At 40.2% G+C, this 11,220-nt stretch overlaps 1 protein-coding gene across 1 annotated transcript in view; it reads left to right on the top strand.

Moving 5' to 3' along the window:
* The window catches only part of LOC120572513, a 19,034-nt gene extending 12,276 nt beyond the window's left edge, over positions 1 to 6,758 (top strand). Inside the window, exon 7 of the mRNA XM_039821850.1 lies at positions 6,654 to 6,758. Within this exon, the coding sequence (XP_039677784.1) occupies positions 6,654 to 6,758 (105 nt within the window). The remainder of the gene's footprint in view (positions 1 to 6,653) is intronic.
* Positions 6,759 to 11,220: the final 4,462 nt, after the last annotated feature.

Genomic DNA, 11,220 nt, shown 5'->3' with positions numbered 1-11,220 from the left:
TTAAAAAAGCACCTTTGACCTGTGCGATTTTACTGAAAGCTCCAGCTAACGGACCTTGAGGTGAGATTGTTTTTTGTCCAATGCTGTGACCAAGCTCAAGAGTTAACTTTGAAACTCACCATTTTGCTGTTGGCCATTTGGTATTAAAATAAAACCATTTTTCCTATAGATTTGATGCTTCAGTGTGGGTGGAAAACTTTTAGAGAGTGATCTGTGGAGACAGAAAAGTGTCGACACCGCTGGGATGTGGCCTAACAGTCCCTACACTCCCCCACACTGTCCATTATAAGGTTTCCATTGGAGAACAGCAGGAGAAGTGGCACAGGAGAGATTCAAGAGAAGGCCAACCACCTGCAAGGATAAAAATGTCGGCCACAGTAACAGACTTTTTTGTTTTACAAAATAATTACTTCTTACATAAAATGTTTTCACACCGTATACTAATTGATAAAAATCCTGCTCAATGAATCGAAACTGCATTCCTCAGCTTCAAGCATGAATTACGTGGTTGCCAATTTCCATACATGCACACAGGATCAGACTTTTTAAATTCTCTCTGCCAAACATTGAAGAGAGCAGATTTTTCTTTTTTTATCATCTGTTGAATACTTTCTTTTATGCATGTATTAATACTAAACGGTATTATAGTAGCCCTGGCTGTAATTAATGCACACAAATCTACAACAAAATTAACAACGTTCTTTAATCCTTCTGTCATCTCTGCGTGCTTTGAAACAAAAGAGATCATGGAGGGGATTTAAAGCATTATAGTTTTAATTCTAATCGCATCAGTAAAGCCGGAGCCTTTTATCCTTAAAAGATTCATGTGCTATTTTTTAAAGACGGGGACCTCGTGATCACACAGTGGGGCCTCTTTCTGATGTTGACCAAGTACTTGAATGCTGTGTTTTGTATAAACAGGTGCTAGGTGTGAAGGTTTGAGATGAATATGAGTCTGGGAAAAGCACAGTTGATAATCTTTGGTGCAGCTTCCAACTGAAACATTAATCTAACATAATCTATTGATCAAAACTGATGAATTCACATTAATCCTGGCAAATTACTGTCATTGATACAGCCACATAATGGATTACTACCCCAGAGCTGAATATATGCCAATGTGAGTTTTACTGTACCATACAGAAGGAGGGCAGTCCAGACAGCAGCCTTTATAATAAATAATCTAGGCTATAGAAATCATATTATATGTACCATTATATTAGGAGATAAATCACTACACTATAATCAGCTGAGGTTGAATTTGAAAGCAGGTTTTGCTATTCTTCATGTTTGAGCCAGCACGGATGACACAAACAGGTTGTTGACTAAGAACACTCTCTGAGTATAACTGAAAAGAAAATATTCAACCTTTCCAGAATTTAATTTCGAACCACATCCTGCCATGTTGTTGTAAACAGCTGTGTCTTCGCGAAACATGCCAACAATAACAGCGATTGAACACGGCAGCAATTATTATCTGCCAGTTTGAGCCTTGAATGCAACAAGACAGTGTTTTTTTTAGCAGTGGGGGCAGGTCTATCCGAACAACAATACCTGACAATGGACACCTCGTCAGGCATTAACCCTTACTTATATTATATTACACTGATTCACTTACCGTTTTAATGTTTCCAGATGTTTGATATCAGGCCGATGAGCTGACAGAACTGACAAGTTGAACATTGTCCAATTAGAACGGACCCACCGCGGTGACGTTTTTGGTGGAGCGGTTCGTTTAATAGTCGATTATTTGACAATAAACTACATCAACGCAACAGTATGTGGAGTTAAACTGGACGGGCCCAATAACCTCTGAATAGGTGTTGGTGTAAGTTGCAATGTGAGCGGCAGCCAACGCGGTGCATTATGTTGGCAGGATGATTTGAAAGGCAACCGTGCGTCTGTCCTATTTGTGATACGTGGAGGCAGAAAAAAATAATTAGTTGTAATAACAATAACTAGTTTGGATGTTGACTCGCACACGTCTGTTTTATCACACCTGGAGCAGATGCATGAGAGGTGCTTCTTTGAAGGGGATAGGGCATACTATTGTTTTACTTTCCCGGCAATAGGCTGCATGCTGGTTTGGGGTGCTATTCATTGAAAATCAATATTTTCCATTTCTGAGGATGCAGAATGAATTATGTCTGAGATGAGCATTGTGGAGAGATTGAAGGCTTAGTCTGAGGCATCACTCATCTGAAGACTGACAGAAGGACATTTACTGTGTCTCCCTCGGAGTTAACTCAGCGAACATGGATCTGCTTTTTCTCACCGCTGTCATGGCACATATCAGCCTCCATCGAAGACTATATCTCACAAGATGCACGTTTGCAGATATTCAAACAAACTCTGTCTTTGACATTCATTTTCTTTCGCGTTAGTCCTCAGGGTTAGGATTATCAGATTTTCTAAAGTTTTCATGTTAGGCTGGTTAGGCGAAACTGCCATTTTTAATGAACGTGTCCAAAGAATGCCAACCGTGTAATTCGACAATGACCTCAAATCCTTTCCGGAAATGATGAGCTAAGCACAGACACACTCTAATTAACGAGCCACTCACAATAGAGACGAACAAATTATGGAGCCAGTTTGAAATGTCAAGATAACCAATTATCAAATAAAATGGCCATTAGGTGGTTCCTTCTGGCCACAGGTGATGAAGCCACCTGAAATAATGGGGAAAGCGCAGGCAGAATGGGGTTTTAGACATGGTCATAGGAGAATTATTAGATTAACCATAAATGTAAGATGCCTTGGGGACCAAATTCCAGCAGATAGATTTCTCAAGTGTCCATACCATGAAATGAATGATGATTGGCTTCTTAAGTGATGGATGTGCTACACATGTAATGACATTATTAATGGCAGTGTAGTGAAAGATTTTTCTATTCATGTTTGTATTCATGTTACACTGACCATCAGCATTCTCTATTCCCATGGTGTATTATATGGCCAAAAGTATGTGGACATCCTTTGTGTACTTGTGGGGATGATTGTTTTACTTCTAATTATAGGAAATCTTAATGCTACAGCATATGTATATGTTGTATGTACAGTAAAAATAATCTCCCACTTTTATTTAAGTTATTGTTTAGTATTGTTGACAGTATTAAGTATTGTACATCCACCCATACATCCATCCATCCCAGACAACCATAAGACAAATCTAAGGGGTCACAAGATGATTAACACATTAGTAAATAATAAAAACATTCTTTCTGCTCCATAAACTTGTATTTTTTGAGGGGGACATTTATCTTTGCTTATCTCTGGGAAATTACTGAGTAGTTTTACATATTTAGGTCTCTAAAATGTATTTAAATGGAAAAATCTGTAGAAGTGCTCACAGCTCATGTGAACCACTGTTTTAGACAATAGTGTTTCCAACAGTTTGAGAAAGCCTATTTCCTGTTTCAACATGACAATGCCCTGAGCACAAAGCCAGGTATAAGAAATGTGTTATTGTTGTTGTTGTTGATGTTGTTGGTTGACATTTGTGTGGACTGGTCTACAAAGAGCTCTTACCTCAACCCTATCCAACAGCTTTGGAAGGAATGCAAGCCATGTCCAACATCAGTGCCCAATCTCACTAATAAGGGTGGGCAGATCAATAAGTCTTTTGAGTTTTGAGCATCACTACTGAAATCAAAAAAATTAATAATGGATCCGTCTGGCTGTAGATTACATTCTGGACACATAAACACCCCATTAGGTCAGATAATTCACCTATATACATCATATTTGTTCAATATAATTACAAAATGTCTTGTATTTTAACATGAATGTCACTCAGTGGTCATTTTAAAGTAGCCTGTTAATGATGAATTCACCTCATAAATTAATGAGACATGGTTCTCCCCTACATGTAGAGTAGCCAGTTGTGATAATAAAAATTATTAACATCAGTATCAATAGCAGATGTTACTTATCCAAAATCTTATGTAAAGCCTTTCCCGGTGACTGGAGGCTGTTATTTCATTATTTTTCATATAGTACAATTGCATACAGTTTGGGTGTCCACTTACTTTTGGCCATCAAAAACAAAAAAAAACTCAAATCTGGATAATCTATAACATTCAAATGTCCCCTGTTACTTGACTCTGATTAATTTTATTCACGTTGGTGTTTGCGATTCTGTCGGCAACACAAATCATAATCGCTTCTGACAAAAAGGTACCAAGACCTGCACTGTTCTACAGACAGGACCCAGGAGATAGACATCATGTTTAAGTGAAGAATGGACTTCTGAGTGACTGGCAGATACCTCACCGAGACAGAGAGCTCTGGCAGGGCTCCAGAGAGAGAGAGAGAGAGAGAGAGAGAGAGAGAGAGAGAGAGAGAGAGAGAGAGAGAGAGAGAGAGGAGGAAAGTATTTCTCTCAGAGCAAAGGCAGCGTTCAGTGAGAGCTTCACTGGAGAGAATGAGATTCCCTTTTCTGTGTGCGATGAAGGATGGATAGAATGGGGGGAGGAAGAGAGAAGGAGGGCGCAAGAGAGAAAAACAATGAGGGAGAGAGAGAGAGAGAAAGGAGGAAACTTTTCGGTCTGTATTTTCCATTGAAAGACGTTTTGACAGGGCAAAGCCCACTCTGTGGCGGGGAGTGGAGCCATTTTGAAGTCTCCTACCAGCAGCTTGAGGGGAGAGGGGAGCCAGAATAGATACATCTCGGGTCTGCCTGTTTTTTTTTCAGTTTTCTTCTTCTACCACCACACTTTCTTCCTGTTTTTGACAGCCAGCTCCGAATCACGAAGCAGGTGTCTTCTTATTTTCTGCGAAACAGTGGGACAGTGCACACAAACACTCCAACGCTGTTCATAAACAGATAAACACACCAGCAGACCAGACAGACAGGCAAACAAACAACACACACACACACACACACACACACACACACACACACACACACACACACACACACACACACACACACACACACACACACACACAGAAGTCAAGAAGTAACTATGCATTGGAAATGACTACAACCTTCACACATAATGTTTTCCTCACGTCTGCTAAAGTTGAGGAAGGGCGCGAGAGACAGGGACAATCTGGTACTCTCCACACAAAATGAGTGTCACACAAAACAGAGCCTCTATTTTCACTTATATAATGCATGCAAACAACAGGCAGCCATTGACACGGGGCAAGATTTAGTATGCTATGCGATTTTCAGGTCACAGGAAAGGGAAGGGTAATTCATCCTTATTATTCCCTCAACAGATCCTAATAATGCCGCTACTGTAGTGTTGCATGCTCCGGCTGGATTCTTTTTTTATTTTGGAGGATGGGTAGGGGGTGAGGAATTAGCAGGGTTATTGTGCCAAATTTCCCTTTTAAGTGACAGATTTCCAAGGCTCTTTCACCACGACAAGAGCCGAGCTCATTGAGGATCAGCGGGTGGAGGGGAGGAGTAGTGTTGACACTGGAATTATCACAGTACATGTTGCCTTGGACCACACTTGCTCCGAATCAATCCATTCATAGCAGACACAACGGCCCTCATCCCATTGAAAACAGGAGCCTCTGAATGGCTGCTTTGAGAGGTCCCCTTTTGAAGTTTGAGGGCCTTTTGAAAAGCAGGGTGTCCCTTGTGTCACTGGTGTCAGTGATTAAGTTGTGACTGGGTGACTGACTGTGTGTGCGTGTGTGTGTGTGGGGGGTGACTAATGCCTACAATGTATATGCCCCTTGTACTGATGGGAGCGATATGGGGTTGGTATTACTAGTAAGGCTTAAGTTCAAACCTCTCAATCACAAGAATGAATTCATTAGAACATGTAATAAAATGAGAAATTTTATGAAATTAAACTATGAAAAAAAAGAAGTAAAATTGCATTTCTATTTTTTTGCTTTTGATTATTAAATAATTCATGCAAAATGGCTGTAAATGGTTATAACCCTATATAAAGTAACAATATGAAATGTATACCGTTTGATGTCCAGTTGTTGTTCATATAGAGTATATATTTATTTTATTACCCAATCACAGGGCTGCTGGTTCAATCCCTATTTGTCCACATGTCGATGTGTCCTTGACTAAGACACTAAACCCCCCCCCCCCAATGGTTAGGCAAGTGACTTACATGTTCGCCCCGCTGCAATAGGTGTGTTCAGGTGGATGAACACTGTAAAGCCCTTTGGATGCAGATTGTGACACATTTCTAACTAAAGACACCCTCCAGATTCAGAGTACACCCATGGATATGCTAATTAATAGTGCAAACCACCCAGCTGTATCACTGGAATGACACTTGACATGGTGTCAAATCAAGGTAAATATGACTCATGAAAGTCAGCAATAATCCCACTGGAATTTGACTTTCATTTCTTTTATGGAACGAGACACACTACTTCCTTTTCATATTCAAAGCATGGTGCTATCCATTTTAGCCCCTGTGACTACCTGAATGATCTGGGCGGTATTGAAACTTTGTAAACCAATTCTATTGTATATTTATTGTGATCTGTTCAACAGTTCTTGTGAAGCCCAGGGGGGAGAAGTCAGAACAAGGCGTTGGGAGTCTCAAAATAGCAACTCGCCAGGGGGAGTTGGAGAGAAAAAAAGACTTGCCGAGCTACACCACCACAGCACTGGACGCTTCTTCTCTATGCTGTTGAGTCACTCTGTTGTTGATGTCTTTCTCTAGCTGTTCAAAGTGGAGGATGCCGTGACTTATTACCGCAAGGGCAGCACTACAAAGAGTCGCCTAAGAGTGGTCTGGCTGGCTGGCTGGCTGGCCGTCATCGGCTGACTTTTTACACATTGTTGACGGATGGTTGTATATCTCTCCTGAGGGTGTGCAGTCTGAGAATACATAGCGACAGGCTCCATGCAGGCTCAACTTGGGATAGTGACTGACACATCCACACAGCAAGGGAAAACCCACACATATGCATCGGAAGTGTGAATCAATGCTTGCACCCACACATGCAAAGATGTGTACGGATACACACAGGAACGCAGGAAGGAAGATAAGGACACACATAGATTCTATGTTAAGGCTTAGACCCATTGCTCTAACATCAGGGGGTGTTGGCAGAATGTTGATAAGAGTGTGTGTGGTTTCTGTACTAACACAGCGCTGATAGGGGAGACTGCATTTCACCCATAGGCGTTGTCCAAAGCTTTTTAACCACATCCATTCCTGCCTCCATTTTATACTCATAAATGCACACTGAAGACAGGAAAAGCTAAATTATCTTCACTTTGCAAATAGCTACAAGAGTGAAGTGTAAATTACAGTCCAATAAGAAAATATGTGCTTATGAACTCAACAAAACCCCTGGTTTGGTTTTAATGGAAATGAATGTTCTAAAAATACACAAACGTGATTATTTTCAAATGTAGCCTTGCTCATGCTGCACAGTGCAATGTCATAATTAATTGAGTACATTCGCCCCCAAGTCCCAAACACCTGGTGGCTCAGCACCAGCGAAAAAACACACAGCAATGTGATCCGTCAAGCACCCACTTCAAAGCGACAGAGTCTATTTACTGTGTTATTAACAGTTCAAGCCGCTCTCCCAATAGAGAGAAAAATGTGCTAGATTTATTTGTAAATGTTTAGGGATTGAAGATTGTAGAATTCCAACTATAGATGGCAATCAAGAAGTTGACAAATGAAAGCTAATTAAGGAGCTGTATGCATCGAGGATCTGTAGTCCAATTGTTTGCATGCACAGCTTTCTTCCCAACTTTTGTGATGGGCTGAAAATAAGAACTAGATGGAGGATGGCACAAAATGAACCTTTTTTCAGAGTCACGGCATCCCGTGGATCGTGGACCTGATATAACAGTTATACTGTGTTTTTCTCACATTTCTCAAAAACTAACTTTCACACTTTCAAAGCTGTAAACACGACAAACAAAATGGACTCTTGCTTTTGCTATACATTCCAACTTCTTTGGAAAATCTTCCCCTCCTTAATTTTCAGATAAGATCTCTATGGAAATCAACATAATGCCCTGGTATAACAATAGAAATGTATGCTGATCATAAAATGTTTTGCTATAATTTCTGGTGTTTCTGTATAATATGCCAAATCTCTGTTTTCAATGTGAAAATAGATATGCAGCATTTCAAAGTCTTTCCTAAATCTCTTCACAAAAATACCTGATGGCTTACTGGAAAATTGCTAACATTGTGGTAACCCCATCACAGCTGAATGCCAATTAGCAGGCTTTTCTGTCACAAAGGAGGACTTTGCAATCACACCGTTTCAATGTGACTTTTCAAAGAAACACGGAGACATGTAAAAGAGCTCCATAGTGGCCAAATCACCTGCATTCAAATTTCAAGAGCAGCATCAGTCAAAAACGAAGAGGAAAACACTTACGCTTCTTTTTTCACTTTTCACTCTTTTGTCCATCTCACTTAAATTTTATTGCTGCAAAATGGAATTGTCAAGCAGACAAACTGACCAACACATATATAATAAAAGATCGATACTTGCATCTGTGTATGGATACAGTATTGCCACCGGAAAATATCGCGATACTATGCTGTATCGATTATTTTCCCCACCCCTACTCTACAGTGGTTGTCCTATGTCCTGGTTCAAACAATCCAATCAGCTAGACTAAAGCTAATATTCCCTCACCTAAAGCCAATCACTAATCACCTTCCCCTTTATCAATCCACTTAGCCACACCTGCAGTGTGCAGCTTCCAGCTTCTGATGCCAACTTCCAAGCACCAGCTCCTCCAGCATCAAGATTCCACACAGAGTCATAATGATGGCAGCCAAGCTAGAGGGCGTTATTACTCACCCCCCGGATTTTAATCCTTATAATTATGCATGTATCAACAGCCTTTCACTATATGCAAGACTGACTCACTCTTTTACAGTAAAATGACCAACCTTTGTGAAAGTGCTTCAGATGGTAGATACAAATGTGAAGCATTTGATCTATTTCGGTAAAATTCTTGGCGCACCATGATGTCATGTCGACAGGTAAGTAGGATCAAACACTTGTACACACTTTACTAAAGGTATCCTGTGGAGTTTTTGACCACTACTAGCGCTACAGAGCACTGTTTTTGTGAACAGGCCAATGTTTTGTTGTGTGAACACGTAAGCAACGCAATAGACATTCTCTGTGCCAGTTTCACACTATTTCCTTTAAATGGCAGTTGGTGACGGTAGCCTGCACGCAACTTTTGTTGTTTACAAGAAAAACTCAACAGGGTACTTTAAACTACCATAATCTGATTTATATTCTCAACTATGAAGCTTTTGAGAAAACAAACTGTGTGTACTCCCTGTGAGTGATCAAATGGTACCACATAGTCGAAGTGTCCATCTCAGTTGGGAAATACAGTATGTTCTCTACCAGGTAAATATAGGGTAGAGTCATTTTTGATCAGTCATCCACTCAAGAGCAAGGTCGATGCTACACACAGCTATGAAAATGATTTTCAGTGATGATTTTGTAGCCTTGATCTCCGTGGTTTTGATAGTAAACAACATCTCAAAATCGCCTACAAGCTCAGTTCCACAATGTATGTGGTGATTCATAGCAACTGTTGCATATGAGGCAGTAGAGAAAGAAGCATTATTATATTATAATATTATATTGCATTATTATATTATAATGTGAGTCTTTGGATGTTTTGATTTTTTTTGATTGTCTTTGGGGTTGATTTAAATGTCTAATAAGAGTAGGCTATCAATGTGACTGTGTTTCAATTATTTTATGACATATACACACATATACATTTACCCAAACTACTTGTTGAAAACTGTTATAATCTTCTCTAGTATTTTTTAAACTTGCATGCCACTATTTGTTATTGTTTTATAGTTTTAATGTCATGGCGCATTGTTTTGGACAATTTACAATACATTTGTGACCATTCTAAGGTTAAACATGAGCTTTTTATCTAACTGGGTCAGAATAACAATATAAAGGTTTGGGTACAACCAAACAATTATATAAAAATAACACTGACAATCCATCGGCATGGGTAAAATGACATGCATCTTGTTCCCAATTTGGATCATTTTTTTAAATTCAGTTGTTTTTAGTGTGTATTTAACTGTATTCCTCATGAATCATAGTATATGTAACACTGTTGGCTAAAGTACATGACATTTGCCAACAAAACATATTTATCACTCTGAGAGAATGTAAAGCCAACTTCCCTATGATGAAAATTTTTTAATCTGTAATCATCAAAACTGCCTTACTACATTCATATAGGTCTACAGCTTCTGAGTCATATTTAAAAACATATATGGCCTTAAACTAATTAAGAATAAATCATAAATGTATTCTTCTTCTGAGTCATATTTAAAGACATGTAGCATACCTATAATAAACCATTATGCTGTATGGAATTTGTACTAGACAGAAGTATTCTTTTGAGCAAAATTTATAAACTAACGGATTAAAATAACACGTCCACAGAGTAAACATGAGTGGATTTACCCTCTATCTGCTGTACTTCCACTCCAGTCTTTCGAGGGGGGTTGATTGTAATGTGACGATAGAGGGCGCTAGTAAGCAAGGATAAAGCCACAGCTGGAATTCAGACAGCCGTCTGAGAAAGATGCAGCTGCTGAAACTGGCTGCCTCTTTCCCTCCCTCCTCTCCCTCCCTCTGTCCCACTCTGCCCCTCACTGTTTCCCTGTATAATATCAGACAAAGCGCCGCACTGCCCCTATATTAAAACAGGAGAGCATCCTCAATTCCAAGTTAAAGAAGGAGATCCGCACGCACATTAAGAGCACAAGTTTCTTCCTCCCCCCCCCCCCCGCACTTAACACAGCAGTGCAATGCGCATATGTGCTGTAGGAGATATAAATCCACGCAAGCACCAAACATGCGCTCATTTTCCTCCATTACACAGTGCACCCCTGGGAGAATTTAAGCACAATTGTGGCCGAAGTGACCGCCAGCATGACATGAATGTTTGTTCAACACTGCATCACAAGTACTACTTGGATGGCAGCTGTGGTAGGACACACACCGCGCACCCTAATCTTACACAGGGAGTTGGGTTTGCGCAGTGGCCGAATAAGAAACCCTTGTTCGGATTGTCTGAAGGGCCACTCTGGAGGGATTTCTCTCGTTATTCCTCTTTAAGGAAAATGAATTCATAGCCACTGTCTCAGATGACTGGATGCTGAGTGGACTGAACAGCACGCAGGCGAAAGACACTGAGCCCGCAGCGCCGTAGAGCACAGCCACTGGCGACCACACGCATTCATA

This window comes from Perca fluviatilis, chromosome 14 (assembly GCF_010015445.1).
Source record: "Perca fluviatilis chromosome 14, GENO_Pfluv_1.0, whole genome shotgun sequence".
In the NCBI taxonomy this organism is placed as follows: domain Eukaryota; kingdom Metazoa; phylum Chordata; class Actinopteri; order Perciformes; family Percidae; genus Perca; species Perca fluviatilis.
This window is presented reverse-complemented; position numbering and strand designations above follow the sequence as displayed.